Genomic DNA, 22,931 nt, shown 5'->3' on the forward strand with positions numbered 1-22,931 from the left:
AATAAATATTCAGAACAGGTCATAAGTTTAAGAAGCCATTGCTTAAGGAGCAGTTCCTTCCTGGAAAGATGTTATCAAACCCTATTCAAGCACGTTTTCTGGGATTTGCATTCTTTCTTTGCAAGAATGGGAAGTAAGTCTCCTACAGACAACGCAAATGACAGCGATGCAAATTAACGAAAGGGAACCAGTAAGGAATATAGGCTTTTGATTCACCTGAGCGTTCATATATGGGAGCGCCACATCCTTGTTCCATTCTCATGTGCTTCAAAACATGAGATGGTTGAGAACATTTCTGACAAAAGCATCTTCCTTTCTGAGAACTAGGCTTTGTTAAAAATGAAAGGGTTTACAGGAAAGTGTCTGCTTGAAAGAAAGAAGCATTTGCTTTTTCCATCTTCTTTTTGACAGTATAGAAATATCATTTCAGCAAAGTAAAGAATGTCAATTTACCTTACCCATTTTGTTCCAGTGATATATCTTAATACTCTATTTGATATGTTCTATGATAATGTTTTGACATTAGAGGACTGAGATGACTCAATGTTATCAAAATGAAATGGTTTCATGTCTTTGAATAAGAATTTTCTAGAACTTAGAAATATTGACTCAGCTCCATTTCAGGGCAGAACTCCAGTGAGATACTAGCCTTCTTAGCAGGGTGGTAACCCTGCTTTCCAACAGCTCTGTTCAAAAGGCTGTTCACCCATAAGGATCATCAATACTGAAATGCTACAGGCAAATGTTATCCTATTATCCTATTACCTGATGCTACCTGATCCTATCACTGATGGGCAAAATCTCTCTGTACGCCTGGGTTCAGTTATCATGGCCTCCTCATGTTCGGCCAGGAGACCTTACGCATCCAAAAAATAGATTCCAAAGAGGTGCAGTGGCTCCGGATTAATGTGTTGCATTGTCACTTCTGCTCTTGTTGCCAACTACATCAAATACTGTCCAGGCACCTCTCAGTTTGAAGCTGTCAGCCCCAGTTCATCCCAACAGCCTCTTGAGCCCCTCAGTGTCTGTTAATGCATTTCAAACATAGCTAACGTGCCTGGTTTGTGCCAGTAGCTTTGTTCACTTTGAGATCAAGAATAAGAAGTTAAAAATCTGGGCTGTGCTTAATTTCACTGCTTTAGATGCTAGCTGGTTTTGTTTTTATGAGATTTACTGGTGGTGGTTTTTTTTTCAATATGTTGTAAGTCCTCAATGTATTTTGTATCTTCTGGGTTAGTTTTGTGGCACAAAGGCCAATGATCTTTTTTGGCTTACTTATAGCTTCAGATAAGCTCAACGCAGTTAAAATACGGGGCATAAAAGAAAGGACAGCATAACAGACAAACTGAAGGTGCTTACCCAGGGGAAAATCTAACTGTATGCAGGGAAATCACATCACCAGAAAAGTCCCTCTTAGCATGCTTAGCAGAGAGACATACTCCCAGCATGTGTGAACTGGCCCATAAAACCCAAAGATAACTCACTGAAATAACTAATCTCAAAGGTGCCTTAAAACCACTCAGTGGAGGATATAGGCAGATGGGTGTGGACTATTTTGAATCCCCAGTCGAGACCAGCAGAAAAGAAGAAAAAATTAAAGGTGGTTTTTCTCTTCAGCTTAGTTAGAAGCTCTCCAGTGTGCTCTGACTAGGCATGAAGGGAGCTGCTGCAAAGGCTGTTTTATATTCCTAGAATAGTGCCAGTATGGCCATGACACACAGGACTCAAGCCCTGAGGACCCATTTTCAAAGACTAATCTTGGTTTCCTCTGTCCCTTCAGGGCAGTTGCTCTTAATAAAGGATAATATTAACATGCACATTATTAACATACCAAACGTGTTATTAAACTCAAGTTTCAGTCACTGGTAGGTATTGCAGTTCTACTTGACTTCTTTTTGAAATAATTCCTGCCATAAATATTTATTTTTGAACAATGACTTCTGTAAGCCAGCGTTAATGAGAATTTTAGATGTCATTTGTAAACAAAGCATTTTGCCCTGTGGTGTGCTGGTAACCAGCACAGATTGCAAAGCCAGCCTGACTGCTGGGCAGAACTTTGTGTTTTTGCTCTCAAAATTCCCATCTCTGTGGTTCTGAAGGCTTGAACATGAACTGCATCTGCTGTTTGTTTCCAAAAAAGCAATCGGATGGTTTACGCAGTGGTTGTCAGGCTCATGCATTTGTGGCAGCATGTGGATGATTTATGTGCAAACATGCCGTGACAGCGGGGAAGATGGGCACGAAACCGTTATCACAGGCTGTGACTGTTCTCAGAGTCGTGTTCATCAAATAAGGCTGCTGGAGATACAGACAGATTAGCATCAACAAGCGAAGCTATGAATGTTACTCTTTTTTGAGGGCATATTGTGGACTTTTTATTGCATCTTAAAAATCAGAGCCTCTAAAGGTTGCTTTGTGGAAACATTGTGTTCCGTGGATGGTGGGCACTGAACTGCTTCCAAAACCCAGCCCTCACGCTCTCCTGCCCAGGTCAGTCAGGAGTGTCACTGAAGATCTTGTAAGGACGAAACGGTGTTCCTGTTTCATTTTTTTTCTCCCAGGTGACAAGGGCAGGGCAAGGGGCAGAGAGCAAGCAGTGTCCTTCATTCTTGGGAAACAAACCATTTGTATTTGCCAGTATGACTGAGCGCAGCTGGGACTAATAAGAAACAGTCCTGGGTGAGCTTCCCCATAAAGAAGGATGGAAATGTTTGTTTTAGAGGCTAGCTGCGCAAGCAAAGATATGCAAAAGATATGGAGAACTCACAGAGAAAACCGATGGGCTGATAAGTTTTATTCATTCTCACTGGGAGGAGATGCTCCAGGAAAATACACAGTTCTGTGTGTCAGATTGCTGTTATTTTTCTTCACGAATACGTGGTTAATCTCTGAGGCTCACACCCATGTGAAGCAAAAGGGTACTTCCCAGGAGTGTAAGTGCATTTATGCGTTTAAATAGCATACACTGCCTTCGTGTTTTGTTAGCTATGTCTCTTTAATAGGGTAAGGAGGAAAGATCTTGCCTTCCACACACTTAAAAAAAATAAAATTAAGACTTCCTCTGAAGCTGCCTGTACTAGACAGACCATTTGTTTTGTCTAATGTGGCAGTTCCTGTGTGCCAATAGGAAAGCCTTAAGAGGTGTGGAGAGGCAGGTGGATGGATAGCACATAGCTGCAGAAATCCGGACTGTGAGTAAAGGAAGACTGGCAAGAGGAAGGGAAAAATTTCTTTTGTAGACTGAATGGGAAAAAGGGGATGCTAACCATGACTTTTGGACTTCGAGGTTTTTTGTATGTTTGTTTCACTGCTTTCTCGTGTTGCCTATTTAAGGCCTTGCAATTGGAACATGCAGAGCTCTACACCTTTGTTGGGAAGGACTTGGATGAGAGCCTATCTGCTGTTGCAGAATGGAAGATGCAAACTGCAGTCCTCCCTTGTAGATCTGTGGATACTTTACCTTGCTTGCATGTTAACTAGGTTGCAGATAATACAGCTGAAGACAGTGAACTTGAGTGTGATGCAGCTTGTTAACTTGAACAGGAATGGAAGAAAAGTGTGAAGCCACTTCATCCATGCTTAAAAGCCGCATGGTATGGTGGAATGAGGTGAGAAGGGAATATGTTACAGCCATGGTGCTGGAATGACATCCCCCATCCTTGTATTTAACTCCATAGCATGAAATATCCTCAGCCAGCTGAGCAGAAGCTTGGCTTGATCGTGCAGCTAGCAGGGTTGACAGCCTCGAGGCTTTAGCTCTTAGCTCAATCCCTGATTTCTGCTGGTATTTTGGACAAGACACTCAGTATCTCTCCAGCTTAACAATAAGGAAGTACTTTTCTTTTTTAGCTCAGGGTATTAGAATAAATATATCCTAACCAATGGAGGCAAAAAAAGTAGGGACCTTAGGCTGAGCGAGGGAGCTCCTGCTCCCAAATGTTTTACATTTGTGCTTTTGCTTATGTCTTTCTCCTTACACACAGGAGATCTGAGTCCTATTGGACATTAGAAAATGATATGAAAAATGCCATGTATTTTTCAGCAGGGAAAATGTAGAGTAAATGCTTTTGTTTCCTGTAGGACTGGTTGACATGTTAGAGAATTAGATTCAATCCCTAGTTTGCAATTGCTGGGCTGTTAAGTGAACACAAGGGAGTAGAGCTGCCTTTTCCTGCTGTTGCTGGGAGCTCACCTTTTGTCATTATCAGCAAGCCAACATTTTAAAGCAGTCAGCCCCTCCAAGTTGGTGTGATGAAACTCACATATAAAACGTGGCACGTCTGTCAAGCTTTTCTCTGAGAAGCTGACTTGAAGATTGCAAATCCTCCTGTCCAGAATAGACAGTGCAAAGGCAGCAATCAAGACAATGTGTGGAAAGCTTCCCTTTGCAACCTGCACAGTTACTGACCTATTCAGTGAAACCTCCCCTTTTAACTTCTAGCTGTGCTAGACAATTTACCCTATCTCAGCTGTCTCACTGTGTTATGTCCTTCAAACCCTCTAGAATTAACAGTTGGAGCCAGCAGGGTTTGCTGGCTCCACAAGAAAAGCTGAGAGCAGGAAGGTCAGATCGATTAAAGCAGTTGATCAGAATCTTTAACATAAAGATGTCACAGGCAAAATAGTAATGCTACTTCATACTCAGCTAAGAGCAAATGATTCATCAGGCAAGGCTGCTTGTTTTTGGAGGATGGCCACAAAAGAGAAGAGAACGCACTGGCTGCATCGATCATGGTTGTAACAATTGAGCCCTTTGAGCCCATTGAGCTCTTCTTCTGTTTTGATGAAAATTTTATGTCAGAAATGCATCATCCAATACAAACATATCAATGTATATGTTACACAGTGTGGAATTTAAAAACATTCTGGCTTAGATGGATATGATCATTTTCTCTTTGTTCCAGTCTCAGAGTTGCCATTTAGTGCTAAGGCTGCTGTGCTGTGTTCTGTACTGCTCTGTGCTGCTGTAGATGCAACCATTTTGTGGGTACTTCGGTAAAGGTGGCTGGAGAAGCAGATGTGCTCCATCCATTCTTTGGCCTACAGTTAAGGACTTCAGTGAGTGAAGAAATACCTGTGATGAGCAGATGCAGCATGACAGATTCTTTCATCCATCTTTGTCCAGAAATGTTTGGAACTATTGTTCTTGCAGATGCCACTGCCCAGCAGCTGAACATCATCTGTGCTGCTTCCAATGTCTGTTGGTATCTTAAGCAGAGAATTCCTGCCCCCACGCTTATTGCACCCTTCTGTGTCTGGTACTTGACAAGAGGTGGGGACCCCGGCAGCAGGAGAGGCAGCAGGGGGGGTATGTGTTTGCAGAGGCAGGGTGAGCTGCTCTGGCAGCCTATGGAACCAGAAATCCCAACTGGAATCCCGCGACTGTCAAAGGAGGATCACTCTGCTTTGAGAGCAGCCCTGCCATTTCCCTCCCTCCATGTCCTCTTCTTTCTTCCCATCTCTCCCCCTGTGCTAATAAATATCTGTTTCATTCATTTAATTCCCATGGAGATTTGGCAGCAAGTAGCAAAAATCAAAATTTACAAGATAAATGAGTGAGGAAGCATGTGAAGCAAGAGCTCAGGGAAAAGGATGAAACCAAAGGGAATGACTGAAGAAGAGGAGGAGGCAGGAATTCCCAGAGAAAGGGTCATTCCCCAGAAGAGTGTGAGAAGGGAGGGGGCAGAGCGTGTCAGGGCAGAGGCTGAGGCATGGGACCAGAGGCACAAAGGGAGGTGCAGCAAGGGCCATGAAAGTGAAGGAAAGAAGGGCAAGTGGAGTTGGCAGAAGAGCTGTGCAGGACTGTGAGCTTTCATGGAAAACAAGCAATGGAAACACGCTGTGGGATGCTTAATCACACCCAGGCAGCAGCTGGGGACCAGAGCAGAATTGGGCACTCCAGAAGAGTTGATGAGCAGACAATCGCAGTGTTCTGCCAGCCCACAAAGTGGTCGATCCCTTGGAGCATCCCTAGGACCTTCAGTACCTGAGACCAAGTGATGTGTGCTGCAGGACCAGGGCAAGACAGCCTCTGACTGGAGGGATGAGAAAGGAAATGACTTTAGCAGCAGTGCTTTGAATGTACTGAAGAAGGGAGGTTGAGGAAGATTTCACTATGGACCCAAAGAGTGCATCTGTGTTGCATAATAATGTGTGATGTGAAGGCACTCACAGACCTCTACGCTTTACTGGAGCCACTTCCTGGAAACAACAACATAGCTGTGCTCCCGACAGTCTAAACAAGCCAATTCCTTTGCTGTTAGTGCAGATAGCTCTGTGTTACATTGCATGATGTAGATACACCGTAAATTCCTGTCAATAATAGGTTTTAAAATAATTTGAGGCAAGCTCTTTGATGACAAAGCCATTGGTCACTGAAAATGAAGGAATAAAATGTGAGGTACAGAGAGAGCACTCCAGTGCCAGAGGTTACACTGCAGGATCAGAAATGCCCCACAGAGAGCAATTGTTTCCAGGGCTCATGTTTTCTTTGTAATGATCTGTTACCTTTTGAGTCAACACACCTAATTTAGCCTGCAATATCATGTAGTACCCAACACGCTCTCACTCTGCGATTGTGACTCTACCAACCTCTCTACAGAATTAACTCAGCTCTGAATTAGTCATTCAATGTGCCACGCATGTAAAATAGACTCCAGTGAATCAAATTTTGTGAGCAGAGGCTAAATTGCAGTAGAAACACTGACTTGGAGAATCACAGACTGCGTCTGGACATTCAGGCTCAGAGGGAAACTTGCTATGAGCAGGACAGACGCACCGAAGAGCCAGGAAGGAAACCTCAGGTCCAGCCTGCACCTTGTGCTCAGTGCAGCACTGCTGACATGGTGGCTGCCCCTTCCTGGGCTGTGAGCATGGGGCAAGAAGGGCAGGCCTGAAAGAGAAGCCAAGGCTGGAATAAAACACCCAGTCAAAGTGCAAAAAAAAAAAAAAAGAAAGAATAATTTAGAAATGTTCTCTTAGACTGAGCTGCTTTATAGCTGTGTGTCCACCCAAAGTTGGTGGTGGACAGCACACAGCATTCTGGTTTCCATTAGGTCTCGTAGGGCCAAAGGAGCCTGGCCCTGCCAGCAGTGCATCCTCCAGTAGTCCCAGCAAGGGTCGATGTGACACAGGCTGGGAATGTGGCCTTTACTGGTTGGGACCTAGTTTGGACACATTCGCCTTGCAGGCCCTCAGAGCAACACTGCCTTTGGGACACCATCTCAGTGAGGTTCTGTGTGGGGTTCTGAACTGTTCAAACAAGAAAGAAAATGGTATAAGTTTTAAAAGAATGGGGTAGATGTGCTCAAGGAAAGGTGAATGTGAGGGTCTGGTGCTCCGTTTTGAGAAGAGCTATAAATAGGTCCAAGCCAAAAGAGTAGATCTCAAAGGTTTTTTTTATAAATACATGTGGACGAATCTCATTTGTCTTTGCTGCCTTATTGACACAAGCCCAGAAGAGGGGCACCTATGTGTGTGTGGAGGAAGAGAAAGCAATGGGAAAGGAAAGGGAGAAAGAGGTAGAGTGGCAAGAAGGGGGAATGAGGTGCATGTGAGCAGCATGTGGGATCAGCACCAAGTGCAGATAACTTGGCGGATAAATTGGGATGTGCCGCTTTGCTGCTGGCGGTGCCTGCAGTAGGGTATTTATGAAGGAACATTTATGAGGGAGATTCTAGCTGTAGATGTCCCTGTTCACTGCGGAGGACTTGGACTAACAGCCTCTTCCAACTCAAATGATTGATTCTATGGTTCTATGATTCATTATCATGGAGGATATTTTATTGATTTTCTCCCACTGTTGTCCTCCCTCTGAGGAAAATGCTTACGTAGCAGTGACCTCTGTGTGTACCATCAGCTGAATATGCAATATGAAGGATGAAGGCAAGTACTGAATGTTGGTCTTCAGTTTCCAGTCCTTCTTTTGGGGTGAAGTCAGGGTTCATCCTGAAACCAGAAAGAGATTGAAAAGATGTGAATCATAATTATATGCTTACAAATACAAGGCTTTTGACTCAAAAGGAATGGTTGTAAGTTGAAGCAGAGACTATGCTGGAGATGCTAAGCTCAGACACCACCATCTGAACTGGATCTGCTGAGCCACAAACTCCTGGCCTTTACCAACCCAGCCTTCTCACAGGTGCCATTTGCTTGGGACATCCAGACAAGCCAACTTGATCTGCCCGTCTACCCACAATGTCTCAGCTTCTGTTATTAAAGATATCCATAAGAGCTATGATTGGGTTGGTGAATTCTGGACTGGGAGTAGCACCCAAAGCAATCTAATCCCAATCTTTCTTTCTTTGCAGGGGGTGGAGGGAAACGCAAAGGCAAAAGCAAAAAGTGGAAGGAAATCTTGAAATTCCCTCACATTAGCCAGTGTGAAGATCTCCGAAAAACAATAGGTAAGAGCCTATCCCTTTTTTCTTGAAGTTGTTGCATACATAAAATGTGCTGTCAAAACTGGTTCAGCAGGACTGCATTAAAGTTACTCATTAAATGGAATCACTTTGGAGATGATCACACAGTGCATATAGCTTCTGTGATGCTGCCATGCAAACTCAACATTTTCTGGCATATAGAACATGAGCTTTGACTTGGTACCTTCCAGAGGCAGAAATGAATCCCTGCATTGCATCCTGCATTACCTTGTAATAAGTAGCTCTTTATTGGAAAGGAAGTGAGAATTTATGAAAGCAATGAGATTGCTGATATAGTTGAGGGTTAATATTAATTATACATTGGATATGATGTTTGAAGTAGCAACCACCGCCCTCGTGCCCGGCAGGTTTGCTCAACAGTACTACCCTGCATTGATATCACAATACTGTCTTTATGCAGTTTCTTGATAGGACATATAAAACGTTGTTTTTTTAAAAATTATTTTATTGATGTGGACCAAACACTGCATATTTGGAAAGAGAGCTTGTAGTGGCCATTTCCACAGCACAGCATCTCTGCTGCTCATACCTGACAAATTTCAACATTCAGCATTTGACTGCTGCCTTGCCAAACAAAGATAGCAGGTATCTCCTTGCGAAGTGTCAGTGGAAAGCTCACTTTTACTGATCTCACTGCAAGAGGTTAATTTCAGCAATCTGAGATTCCCTTTTTTCCTCCACTTTGACATAAAATCCAGACACTGGCAATGTATGAATGAAAGGCAAGAAGCTGAGATAGTGAGCATCACAATTTGTCTTACTTGGGTGAATTCCTGGGTTCTGACTGGCAGTGCCCTGGCACTGTGTACATTCAAATTTCACGGCATGTTTATGGAGAGAAAATGTGCATAATGTTTTGAAACTCTTTTCATGGTCTCTTTCAGTAAATTTCACTTCCCTCATCTTTTGCAGTAGAGCTAAAAAGAGGTATAGAAAAAGCAGTAAAGCAGAAGGAGAGAGTAGGTTTTTCCAGTTTGTGGCCATTTAGCCTCTCTGCAGACCTATGAAAACTGGAATTATTCCTGAATGTAAAGGAGCAAATTTAACTTGATCTATTGTAATTTGCATGGGGAATTCTCTCCACTGTCCCATTAACCTGAATTTCTACAAGGGAAATCTGCACTATGTGAGAGTCTTAATTTTTGCAAATACATCCAGTATTTCAAAATTAGTAGTTTTAAAAAAGTCTGCAAATTATTTTTGTTTCTGAAATGCTGCTTCTGAGATTTTTAGTGGCAGCTTTTTCCTAAATGTATTTTGTTTTGTCTTTATTTATTTATGAATGAGTGAAGGAATGAATGAATTGAAGAAGTAGCGGATCAAGAGCTGTGAGATGCTCTTGGTGGATTTGGCTTCACTGCAGTGATTACCTGTTGACTGGGAATTGCAGCAACTGATTTTTACACAACAGGTCACAATCCTCGTTCTGTGACTCTGGCTTACTTGAGCAGCTTTCCCAGGGAATTGTATGAGATTACACAGAAGTGAGCACTGCTCAGCCTGGATCAGGTTATCCATCCTTGCTGGTGCTACCTCTTGTCAGCAATGTGGCCAAGGTCGAAGCATCTCAGACAAACAGATGCTGTTTATAAACTTCCCCTTGTTCATACAGTAGCCTGACTCACCTCAGGTGAGCCAGATCCTCTGGGTCTACAGCACTGAGTCATTTACGTGTGTGTGGCTGATCTGAGACACTCAGGGTGATGTGTGGGGGAAGATTATCTTGCACAGCAACTCTGTTGGCCTTGACACACCTTTGTGTGCTATTTTCTGCAAGCCCTTTAACAGGAAATCAGGAATTCAGGTGACAGGATATCTTCACAGGTGACACTATGAGGGAATATGTTGAGCCATCCTTGAGTCACCTGCTAGCTGAACTGCTCGATGACCTGCAGTGGATCCAGCTGCATGGTGTGTCTACCATCAGTTCCTTCCCTGACAACTTCTGGGTCTGCTGGTCAGTGCCAGCCTAATTTGATGATGAAATAGAGACCACAGAGAGACTTGTTTTGCCAATCTCTAAGAAAATTGGCAACCAACAGAGAAGAATGATTTTATGCAAGGGAAAGGACACAACCTCAATTCAATGTTCTTAGGGATCAAGATAAATATTGGTAGGTTCTGCTCACCATAGAACTCTTTGCTGTGTGTCAGCCTCACAGCACTCCTGGTCAGACAGTCTTGCCACTTTGCCACATGTTAAAAATGAAGAAGTGCATCGCATGAACCAGAGGATTAGCGTGCTGAGGCTTTGTTCTGGATACTTCCCAAAAGCCTCCATGGGAAGCTCGGAGTGGGAACGAGATGGACTGGACCTTTCCTCCTTTTTGATTAGAGCTAGAACTAACTGCTATGCAGAAAGGCTCTGCTTCATTGAATGCAGACATGAGCCGTGGGTGGAAAACGCTGCTGTTGTAATTGTGGAATAGAGCCTACGTGTGTGTGTAAATGCCCGTATTCTGGTGTAAAGACATACATGCTTTTGCACCCCATGTTCTGAAAAGAGCCTGTGTCCTAAAAAAAATAGTGTGGTGTGAAAAGAAATCTGTGAAAAACAGGAAGGCTGGAATAAACCAAGGGTCTGCGACCTGTGTTGACACAATTATGAGTCAGTTCATACCTTTTGGTTCCCTCTGTGTTTACAGGAGACGCTGTGTTTGACTATCCATCATCTGGTGTCTTACTGAAAGGCTCGCTTAGTAAAACCCTTTTTTCCCCTCTTGTGCACAGAAACAAAAATCAAAACAACCAAGAGTAACAGTGACTTTTGATAAATAAATAAACACTGGAAACATCTTTACTGAAAATGCCGTAAAGCCGAGGATCTTTTCTACTTTCTTTCGTGTCCAAAGCTCACAACACCTTTTGCAGGGAAATTCTGTGGCCTCCATTGTGTGCTAATTAATGGGCAAGGGGCACAGCAGGGCAAGCCTCCAGAGGGATGCCACATGAATGCTGTGCCTGGCCTCTGAGAGAGGCTCAGCTATTTGCTGTGAATATGCTATGAAACTGCTTGCAGCCCCCCTCCCTGCTCCAAAGGCAAACTGCATAAAAACAGGTAACCTTTTCCAGGATAACTTTGGTGTTAGTAGTCCTTTCAATCAATGAAAACTCGGTACAGGGTAGGGGATAACCTGCTGGAGAGGAGCTTTGCAAAGAAAGACCCAGATGTTCTGGTGGACAACACTTTGGCCATCAGCCAGCAGTGTGCCCTTGTGGCCAAGAAGGCCAATGGTATCCTGGGGTGCTTTAAAATGAGAGTGGCCAGCAGATCAAGGGAGGTGATCCTCCCACTCTATTCTGCTCTGGTGAGGCCACATTTACACTACTGTGTCCAGTTCTCTGCTCCCTCATTCAAAAAAGACAGGGATCTCTAGAAGGAATCCAGCAGAGGGCCGCAAAGACAATAAAGGGCCTGGAGGTGTGACGAAAGGCTGGATGACCGGGATCTGTCCAGCCTGAGGAGAAGACCGTGGGAGGATCTGATTAATGTTAATAAATGTCTGAAGAGAGGTGGGAGGCAAATGGATGAGTCCAGGCTCTTATTGGTGGTGCATAGTGATAGGAGAAGGAGCCAGAGTCTAAAACTTCAACATAGGAAGTTCCAAGCAAACATGCAGAACTTCTTTATGGTAAGGGTAGCAGAGCACTGGAACAGGCTGCCCAGAGAGGTTGTGGACTTTCCTTCTCCGGAGATACTCAAGACCCATCTGCACGTATACCTGTGTGACCTTGTAGGGAGCTGCTTAGCAGGGGGTTGGACTCGGTGATCTCTGCAGATCCCTTCCAAGCCCTGCCATTCTGTGATCCTGTCTTTCAGACGTTGATGGCAATGAATCAGTGTTCTCACTGGTATCAATATCAATGGATACTGTTAGTAAATGGTTTGCTGCTACCCTTAAAATTCACAGATGATAGTGTTTGCAAGAGAGACGTTTTGAAGGAAAGGAAAAACTATCAAATTGCAGCCTTAAAAATTCTTTCATTTGAAAACATGGCATGACCAGATGCCACATGTTAGTGATACCCCCTGGCTTAAAGGCCATCAGTAAACAAAAATCAAGAAGTTGTAATTTTAAAGGCCAGAGTGTCCTTTTGATGATAAAAGATTCTGGATATCTGTGAATATTTCTGAATGATGCAAAAGGTTCTGTTGGTTAAAAGTGTGGAATTTTTATTTATTTTGCTCAGACCCATTCTGTGCTTTTTTTCTTTCATTAAGAGCTGCTTGGCTGAAAGACTCGATTATTCTGATCTTTGGCAAATTTTCATTCGCAACTGTCCAAATGCTATATAATAAATCAGGATTTTTTTCCCATAGATTGAAGTTTGTGGGAAAACTGCCTTAGAATGTGTCTTCTGTTTGTTGCAGGGAGTGATTTGTTGCATTATTGCAGAAAAGCTTAACTCCTTCGGTCAAGGAGGCTCTGCTTATGCGTTGTATTCTGGTAGATGGATAACCTTGATGATATTTTTTGCTAAATTGTTCAGTTCAGTAAGATTCTACAGTTAGAAAGATCACTTCCAAATTTTACCACATGTGGTTTAAAAAGGGGAGAAAAATCCTCCCAGTGTAATTTAACCTCTTACGTGATATTTGTATCCCATTTATTCAGGGTAAAGGAGCTTGAGCTTCTACTTCTGGTGGGTTCTTTTCAGTGTCGTTAAAAATACCCTTCTGTGTGAGAAATGCTTTGAAGAGATGGTGAACTGAGTAAGTGGGGCACAACTGAAGACACAGAGCTCACACGTCACTTTCTATGAAAGCTGGCTCTTTTTTCCCCCTCTTTTTTGTATTGAACTTTTTCAATCGAGACCTTCACCTGTGTGATCTTTTTCAGTCACTTTTGGTCTCCTGGAGGCTCATCAGTGCTGCTGGCACTGCAACGGAGTACAGACCTGCCCAGCTGAGCTTTTCCAGGTAGCCAGCATAGGTTTGTGTAGCAAGCAGCAGTATGGCCATCAGTGACAGAGAAACACTTGACTATTTATCCAGTCTCCTAGAAATGTTTTGCAGCCTGCACTGAGCTCCATCCTGTGGCAGAAATACTGCTACTATAGCCCTGTTGTCTCATGTTCAGTAGCTTCTGCACCTCTGCTCTGCACCAGGATTCTATGGCATCAAAACCCGATCCGATCAGTGCACAAAGAAATGGCCAAACTCTTCAGCTCTGATGTTTACAGTGATTAAAAAGCAAGGTTTGGAAGGTCCTGAAGCCCACAGATAGATCAAGGGAAGGAACTGAACCTTTCCTTCTGCTGTAAATAACTCCACAAGTAGCTATAACTAAGTTATAACTCCTGTGATAGCATCTGTCTGAATATCGCATCAAAGGCTGCTCAAAGGCTGCCTTGCTTTCTGGCCAAAACTAGAGGTTGAGTTTTTGAGAAATACGCTTTTGTCAGAAATATCAGCTTTCTTTGGGGAAAAAAAAAAAGAAAAGAAAACAACACCAAAAAACCCTTACATTTTTATTGGAAGTTGTTATTCAACAAGTAGTTAGGATTCTGTGGAGTGAAATAGCAGAAAGGGGAGGTATCTCCTGTTCTCTCACCAAACATGTAGGCAGATGGCTGGCTGTGTTGGGATGATGCTGGTGGTGTGTGCATGCTGCCCCAAGATCTCACACACCCAAGGGGAACTGCAGTCAGTGGAGTACGCAGTACAATCTAGTCAATAAAACCAGAAATCAGCATGACGTATCATGGCTCTGCTATTCATTGCAATATGGTTCCAGAGAAATTCCAGAAATTATGAACTCTTCTCTTATCGTTTAAGGTCCAAGCTGATGAGCACACATGCTCACAAATAATTTTTTTCCATACAGGAAATCCCTTTGAATTCAGTTGATACCAGATGTTTTTTTTCTTACAGCTCTCAGAACTGTGCTGTGTACGGGAATATATTTTCCCACATCAGTGCCCTTAGCTGACTGCACATAGACACATTTCAGTTGCTTTCTGAAACAGTGAAGTGGCAACTTCTGGTGGTTTTGCATCATCCAGATAGAAGCTCCCGATGAAGGTGTGTGCCTATGGCTGGGGGACAAAGCAAGGCTACTTGCCTGCTCTGCATGGTTCTGTGTCAATTGCACTTTGTGCACCTGCACTTGGGGCAGCCCAACCATGCTTGTGAGGCATGGAGCAGAAACTCTGCATGAGTTGTTCTCTGTGGAAAGAGCACAGAGGGAGAGGGACCCAAGGAGGACTGAGAGCAAAACTGGAAGAATTGTTGAGACATGTGGGTAGGATTTACTGCTCTGGAAAAAGTTATGCAGATTTTCTGGATAGCATCAATGCAGAAAAAAAATCTTCAAACTGATTTATTTCTAATGAACACACAAAGTCCTTCCCTTTGACAGTCTTTGCTCTGAATGCTTCCCTTCTGTTCTGACCTCTTTTTCCTTTTATTTTTTCTCCTCTTTCCTTCCTTCCTTCCTTCCTTCCTTCCTTCCTTCCTTCCTTCCTTCCTTCCTTCCTTCCTTCCTTCCTTCCTTCCTTCCTTCCTTCCTTCCTTCCTTCCTTCCTTCCTTCCTTCCTTCCTTCCTTCCTTCCTTCCTTCCTTCCTTCCTTCCTTCCTTCCTTCCTTCCTTCCTTCCTTCCTTCCTTCCTCTCTCCCCCTTCTCACCTTTCTGTCTGTCTTTCTGTCTGTCCATCTTCTGTAGACACAACTGTCCCCTCTCCTTGAGCCAGAAGGTCTCTGTTGCTCTTTCAAAGCATGGTTTATACAACCTTTGCAGCATAGACCTGGCCCTCAGCAGTACCCTGAAGTTTCTTGGATTTGATGTGCTGTCCCATGTCACGAATGCATCTAAATTAAATTAGAAACTCTTCAGGGGCAAGCACTGGCTGTGTGATACTGTTTCAGCCCATGAAATTATGTGACTGACGTCAAAACCATTTTGTTTGTTTACAAACCCTCAGTTGGTTCAGTTCTTTTCTTTAAAATCCTTCAGATTCAACTATCATTCTATCAAAAACATAGGTTTCTAGTTCCCTAACGATGAACAAATAGAGCAATGTTTGGTGCCCTTGCAAGATTAGCTGTATCCAGTTTATAGCAATGGGTGGAATTGAAAGCTTTTTTTTTCTTTCCAGTTTTTTTAATGCCATCACAGAAAGTATGCAAAAAACAAGCTGTTTTATGCATCTAGTGAGACTCAAGACTAACACTGAGAGAACAGGCTGCTTGCAGGCTGCTTGTACTTGACAGCTTCCAGGACGGGACAGGGACGCAGGGGAAATGAGTTGAAATGATCTCAGCCCACATTCTATTTACAGAATTTATTTCACAAGACTTAATCCATTAAGCATTACCTTGGCAGTGGCAACCCAGAAAGAAACCAAGAAAGACGTTGCTATTCTCCATAAAGAACAGGCAGCAAATCCACATCTCCTTACCAAGCACCGAGTCCACACTCAGTGAGTAGTCCTTCAACAGAAAGCCTCCTGAGGTACAAATATTGTCCTTAAACCTCTGTATTTTTATTTTGTGGCAAAGGCTGCAGCAATAAAGTGGTCTTCACAAATGAAGAAAAAAAAATACCATAATACACTCTGAATTTTTTACAGAAATTATGACAGAGACTTGCAGAAAAAGAATTAAAAGAGAACATGTTCTTTTAAAAAGATCATTTCATCTCTTACTGAAAATAGAAATAGATATTCTGAGCTGCGGGGCTTTTCATTATCATATTAGGTAATATGAGTCATTAAGGCTAATTAATACTTATGCAGTGATTTGGAATTGTAAAATGCTATAGAAATGCTCGTGGGTCCTGTTAAATAGTAGTACTTGGTTGTTAAGGAAATTTATTTCAGAACCAAGTTAGCATTTGCTGTATATGGGGAATGAGAGGTAGGACTACATTTATGATAAAAACTTACTCCTTCCCTTTGAACTCACTTGTAACTTTGCTACTGATATTAATGGAAAGAAGGTGGCAGGGCAAAGAAAGCCTCTGGTTTTGTTGCCTCTGTTCAGCTCTGCTAAGTCAGTGAGAATGTTTCCCTTAAACTGTACAGGAGTCCTCTTACAATGGAAGCAGAGAACTGTACCGAGGAAAAAGGGAAAAGATTTACTGGATCATAGGGATGGGATCATAGGGATGCTGTGAAGTGCACTCGTGATGAGCAGCCTGAAATCCTTGTGCTGGTGATGCGCTCAGGTTCTTGGGGGGGTGCAGTTCACCTGAGCTAATGTTTGTCAAGAAAAATAACTCCCTTGGGTTGGTGGTAGACGAAGCAGTATTTTGATTCAGTTTCTTCTAGAGGCCTTCAGAGGCCTGTAAGATTATTATGGCTGGGTTTTATTCTAGGCTTTGCTAGAAAATGTTCTGAATGAATCAAAATTCACGTGTTTTATATACATCCCACTGAATATCTGCAATACAGAGGAGCAGTCTTGCACTTTCTTCCCCCAACTTTATGCCTATCTTTGTGGCACTTCTTTTACTGAAACAGTCTTTACCACAAAGCACAATGTGTACTTCTTCTCTGTGAAGGTCCTTGATCCTTGTTCTTTAGTCCCACTCATTGCATTGGCTTTTTCCTGACAGTGCAAAAGGACAACAGAATACTGTAAATACAATATTTCAATTTTGAATATAAGTTGCTGCAAACTAGTTCATGGGTTAACAGGATCAGTATTCACACTCCTTCTAAGCCCACGTCTGATGCAAGACCCAGATAAAGTACCTCGTGCAAAGCTGGCCCATTATTATCCTACTGCTTCTAGTTTCTGGCTTTTGAGGAGAAGAAAGGTTGAGGTCTTCTAGGGTAGTCCCACACATAACTTTCAATTCTGTTTTTAGGACATAATGTGTGGGAAATCATTTGGGGAGTGTTAAAAACAAGATTTTGGGCTGTTTGGCTGAATCCCCAGAGTCACTGAGAGGTTCCCTCTACTTTCCAGATAATCGCTGTGTGCTGCTTTGAGAACACGTTAGAGGTGATGATTGGAATTGTTCCTCTGTGCTCTGTAGATCAGAAAATGAAGCATGATCATGAATTCTGCTAAATGTTGATATTAAAATTGAACCCTTGCTCAGCAGGGTAGAAGCAAGAGTTAAGACCATTTCTGAACAGTGCTCTTGGTCATGCCAGTACTTTTATTTACTTACATTTCTACCATACGAATTCAATGCCAGGAAATTCTAATGCAAGTGAAATAAAAATATTCTCTACCTTAAATTGCTTTCTCCTGGATGATGTAACAACAAGGATTAGTGAGTTTAGTGCAGCAAACGGAAGCGACACTGTAGAGCAAGATGGAATAATGCAAACTGAAAAATCAGCTGGGTTTGGGGAGGAGGGTTGGTATTTGATTTTGCTGAAGAGCTCCTTGTTATTCTGGAATTGGTAAAGTTCAGCACAAAAACTGAAACAAAATATCTGAAACCCTATGCTCCTTAAAAATATACTGAAGACCAAGTCATTGAAGTCAAATCAAAATGTAGTATATTAAGAAAAATGTGGAAGTTCTTCCGTTTCCAGAAGAATAATTGGTTACAAAATGTGAGAACTCTCACTGTTTTCATACGATCCATAAAAACATAATCTCTGTCATTAGTTGTGAATTTCTTTCTAGCTGTCAGATTCACCATCCTTTTGCCCTGTGCCAGTCTTGTATTTGCACAGTGGCACCTTGAGGGCCTGTTCACATCACATTGATTTTCTGAGCTCTCACCTAGACAAATTACAAGAAGCAGTGTTAAGTAATTGATGTAAGGCTGTTCTTGAGAGCAACAGAATCAGGCTCAGCTACACACAAGCGTTTGCAATATTCAAACAGTCCTGAATTGCTTTCGGGCTTTTGTAACAACAGGTTCAAATTATTTTTTGTGTTTGTAAACATGGTTTGTAGAGAAAAATGTTTTTGAGCATAGGAAGAATTTTGTATCAGTCACTTCAGAAGTACTCTGATCAGTGCAAACAAACAACATTCAGCACTTGGGTATTGCATTCATAGCACTGTACCTTTAGGCACATGTATCCTGAATGATAACTTCCAACACACAGAGCCTCGTGTGAGGTCACACTGCAGAGCTACAGCACTGACTCCAAAGCGTGGAAGAGAGAAACCCATGGTGCAGAACCCACTGAACAGCATGGAGCGTTTGGTTTAATGTAGCAAACTGCGACGTATTCACTCTGATCATGGATATGGGCCAACTGCCCTGGGGGGGGGATGCGTAGCGCTGTGAGCTGCTGGAGGCCTCTGCAGGCGTCAGGGCCCAAGGAGGGAGAATGGAAGACAAAGAGTGTGGGTGGGCTGAGGGGAGACCTGTCAGTAAGGAAGCGGACGTCCTTTTTGCATAGCCAGTGGGAGTATTCCTGAGGCCTTACTGCCTGGGAGAAGGAAAAAATGGCAAAGTGCAAAGAGCAGCTATTAAGCAGCCCTTGTACTGGGAGTGGACCTCATAACCATTCTTAGCTCCACTGTGGGTTTCTTTCTCCAAGGTAGAGCCTCTTTCCTTCTAAGGCTGCTTTCATCCCTGCCCAGGAGACTGTGGATGTCAGTGGAGCACCATAACGTCATTATCTTCCATGGAAAAAAAAAAAAAAAACAAACTTCTAAAAATATTGTCTGTGCCAGTATTGCCTATGCTGGTGTGACTATGAATCACTGGTCAGAGCTGTGAGAATTACAGCCTTTCCTCACTGTTCTTTGCTATTGAGAGCCCCTTGTCCTGTGACTAGGGCTAATGTCTTTTTTAGTCTACTTCAAAGTCTTCTTGGGGGCCAGAGCCTTTCTTATGAGTTACAAATCAACTTATTTAGGTAAGATCTGAAGGACTGGAAGGCGGCAATGCAGAGTTACAAACTCAGGAGGAGCTGCCAATGCAAAGGTCACACAAGGTTGTGGTTACTCCCACTGAGTGCTGCAATGGGCCTCATGCATTAGTACAGCCTGGGATTACGACAGGGCCGGCACAGAGAGAAGGAAGACATGGATCCACCCTGTAGCCCTGTGGTTTTCACAAGTTTTCTGGAACTGATCTGTGTTCCAAATCCTAAAGGAGCCTTGATGGAGACCTGCCATTCTGGTTGAAAAAAAAAGGGATAGGATTTTATTCTCAATAGCAGTGTTGAATTGTGTGGAAAGTAGCCATCACGCGCAATTACTGTATCTACAGACTGCCTGAAATCTATAAGAAGGTCCATAAATGTTCACTCTAATTCACTGCGCAGATAAGATATTCCTTTACCTTTTCTCACACAATATGAGACCAGCTGGAAGCTTGTCCATCAGCCCAAGGAGAGATTATGGCTATTTCCTAAGCCCCAGTGATCCTAACCTTCTGTCTCAGTAGTTGCTGGGGAGTGATGATACCAAATTATGTCTCCTCAAAAACGCCTTTGTCCTGTGCATAAATTAGCTGCTAGCTTCTTTTTACTGATGAAAGTCAAAACAATGTTTTAGCTGACAGAATTATGTGGAATTCTCCTTTCTTGTCCTCCCATCAAAATAGTATTTCCCTAACAAGTCTCCAGATCTGGCAGTTTTCCAGGCTTTCCCTCCTTGGTAGGCATCAATAAGGAAGGGAACTGCAGCTTGCTGCCAACTCACCCACTTACGACGTGCACTGGGGAGGGATCAGAAACTTCTTCCTTTGAATACTACAGAAAAGACACTGGCAGTTCAGCTGGAAGCTGTAGCTGTGAGATACGGATCATCAGAACTTGAATCAGAGAGCACATACACCACTTCGCTCCTCTTCCTCTCTTTTTTTCTCCATTTAAGTGAATGTAAGTCCTGCCGACAGGTAATAAATACACAGCCAGCCCTTGGAAGAGGAATGCTGTGTATATCTTGCAGACAGGTGCAGTGTGATTTCCCCTACCTGACTTGCCATTGCACCTCCACCCTGGGAGGGTTTAGAGTAGAGAGGAAAGTTTCCACATCCACCATCTTTCAGTCTTGGCCAGCACTGCCATCCTGGATGCCAGTTGTGGCAGTGGATTTTGCATAGCTGTGGATTTGATACCAGTTTCACTTGCCAACTGACAGCATAAGCTGTGTAACTTGCAACTCCACAAGCATCTGTTTCTCATCCTACAGCATTTTAAATAATGCACATTTACAGCTGTCTTTCCCTTCCTTCCCAGTTTCAAAGCACAACTTGTCCACTGCCCTTATTGCTCTGAGACAGATTGCTCAGACAGTATGCAAGGCAAAGCTGGCTGGGAGGTGCAAGGTTCAACATGCACTGTCCCTGCCTTCATGCATCAGCGTGGCCATGTGTTGAAACAAGGCTACAAGGAGCCTTTTATCACAATGCTTACAAAATGTGTTAATTAAGTAAATGTGTGGTACAGGGCCTCTATGGTAAATTTGGTAGCTCACTCATATAGCATTCACAACTTTAAGTCTCTCAGAAAGAAAAAAGAAAAGAAAAAGAAAAAAAAAGAGCTGCCTTTACAGGAAGTTTTCTAAGCCCTCCTTTCCAGCAGAAATGCAATAGAAGTACAGTGTGACGGCCATGGAAGTACACTGCTCACAAGTGGAGGAGATATTAAATTCTTTGTCTGTGGTAAATTGCTGACCTTTGTCTTCAGAATTAAAGCCATCTGAAGAAAACCATTCCTAGCTTATAGTATGATTAGTTGTTTTTGCTGGATTCCTTCCTGTGCACAGTGTAGTAGTTCAATACGAATATAAGAGGAAACAAGGCAAATTGAAAGCATAATTCGTTTTGAATGGCATAATCCAAGAGGTGATTTCTTCTGAGGAGCTAGAAGACAAAGAGATCAGTGCAAAATATTTGAAATGATTTCTTGGAACAATTTCTTAATGGAATTATCTCCCCTCTTCCTTTTCAGACTCCCAGATCTATATTTCCCACTCATTTGTTTTATCTATTTTTTTTTTTATTTATAGACTTTAAGACCTTAATCAGAACAATTTTACCTATCAGTTTATAAAAATATTCTGTCTTGTATCCCACAAAGTCAATACGTGTTTATTTCTTCAGCATAGTTACAGTTCCCCATTCTGTTTCCTGGGTAGATTTCCTTAGTATCAGTATAATTTTTGTCCACTGAGTCAATGTCTCAAGGCATAACCTCTTCCTGCCATGATGCTACTAACCATTTCCTATGGTGGCCTTATAATTTCCCAACTTTCTCCTCCCCCCGCCAAAGCCTGGGAAAGCAGATGGACCTTACAGGATGACCCTGGGGGGGTCATGAAATCCAGACTGTTAGAGCTGAAGTGGGGAAGTGCATTCCAGAGGAGAAACTCTTCCACCAAGAGTGTCCGCAGCTCGGGCTGCTCTCCAGCCCAAGTCGCTGTGCTGATACTGAGTTCTTCAGATGATTCCAAGTGACGTGGCCTGGGGCACGGAGACAGCAGATGGCTGATATTTAGGCTATTATGGCTCAGTGTTTTCCACTTGAGCTGGAATTCAACTGCTAACTAATGGCAGTCACGGAGACCTCATGCAGCATGTCTTGAACAGGGCATGCAGGAAGCAAAACCCATTCAAGAGTATCACGCTTTTGTCTGTCCTTTGAAAGGGGAGAAAGTGTGCAGAAAACCAGAGAAAGCATGAATCATCAGAGAGGTCTGTATTCAAATGTGAAGCCTGCAGTTTTCTCATCAGTCATAAGGGCCACTAAGATGATCAGAGGGCTGAAGCACCTCTCCTATGAAGAAATATTGAGGGAACTGGGCTTGTTTAGCTTGGAGAAGAGAAGGCTTCTGGGGAGACCTCATTGTGGCCTTCCAGTACTTGAAGGGAGCATATAAACAGGAGGGGGAATGGCTGTTTACCATGGTGGATAGCGATAGGACAAGAGAGAATGGTTTTGAACTGAGACAGGGGAGGTTTAGGTTGGATGTTAGGAGGAAGTTTTTCACCCAGAGGGTGGTGAGGCACTGGAGCAGGTTGCCCAAGGAGGCTGTGGATGCCCCATCCCTGCAGGCATTCAAGGCCAGGCTGGATGTGGCTCTGGGCATGCTGGCCTGGGCTGCTGGTTGGTGACCCTGCACACAGCAGGGGGTTGGACCAGATGGTCGTTGTGGTCCTTTTCAACCCAGGCCACTCTATGATTCTATGATAAATGGAAAGCCACTCAGCAAATCTCACTCAGCCCTGAACCTGTGGGACAAAACCACCCCCATCTGTCTTGTCCTGATGAACCTTCTGTCCCATCAATACTCTTAAATGTTCAAGAGAGCTAGCAGTGATGTGGATCCTCCATAGAAATCCCTGCAGTCAGAGAATCTTTGTTCGGCATTGTTCTGCAGCTTCAGTCATGAAGAAAGGGAAGGCCGTGTGGTCAGTGTGAAGGACTAAATAGAACTGACCTATCTGAAATGACTGCAGTGGACGAATAGTTATCTGTGGCCAGGAGGAGGTTATCAGTCAGCACAAGGAATGTGGCCTCTGGATCATATTTAGACCTAGACTCAAACAGATTGGGTCAAAGAGTGTGAGAACTGCAGAGCTACTGCCATGGTAGAAGATCATACTCTAATGCAAG

The 22,931-nt window shown here is 43.2% G+C and overlaps 1 protein-coding gene across 1 annotated transcript in view; it reads left to right on the plus strand.

Moving 5' to 3' along the window:
- The window catches only part of GRK5 (G protein-coupled receptor kinase 5), a gene marked incomplete at both ends in the record, with an annotated part of 156,772 nt that overhangs the window by 60,457 nt on the left and 73,384 nt on the right, over positions 1-22,931 (plus strand). The window contains one exon of the mRNA XM_079535438.1: positions 8,310-8,405. Within this exon, the coding sequence (XP_079391564.1) occupies positions 8,310-8,405 (96 nt within the window). The remainder of the gene's footprint in view (positions 1-8,309; positions 8,406-22,931) is intronic.

The sequence above is a fragment of the Tetrao urogallus genome (assembly GCF_951394365.1).
Source record: "Tetrao urogallus genome assembly, chromosome: 5".
In the NCBI taxonomy this organism is placed as follows: domain Eukaryota; kingdom Metazoa; phylum Chordata; class Aves; order Galliformes; family Phasianidae; genus Tetrao; species Tetrao urogallus.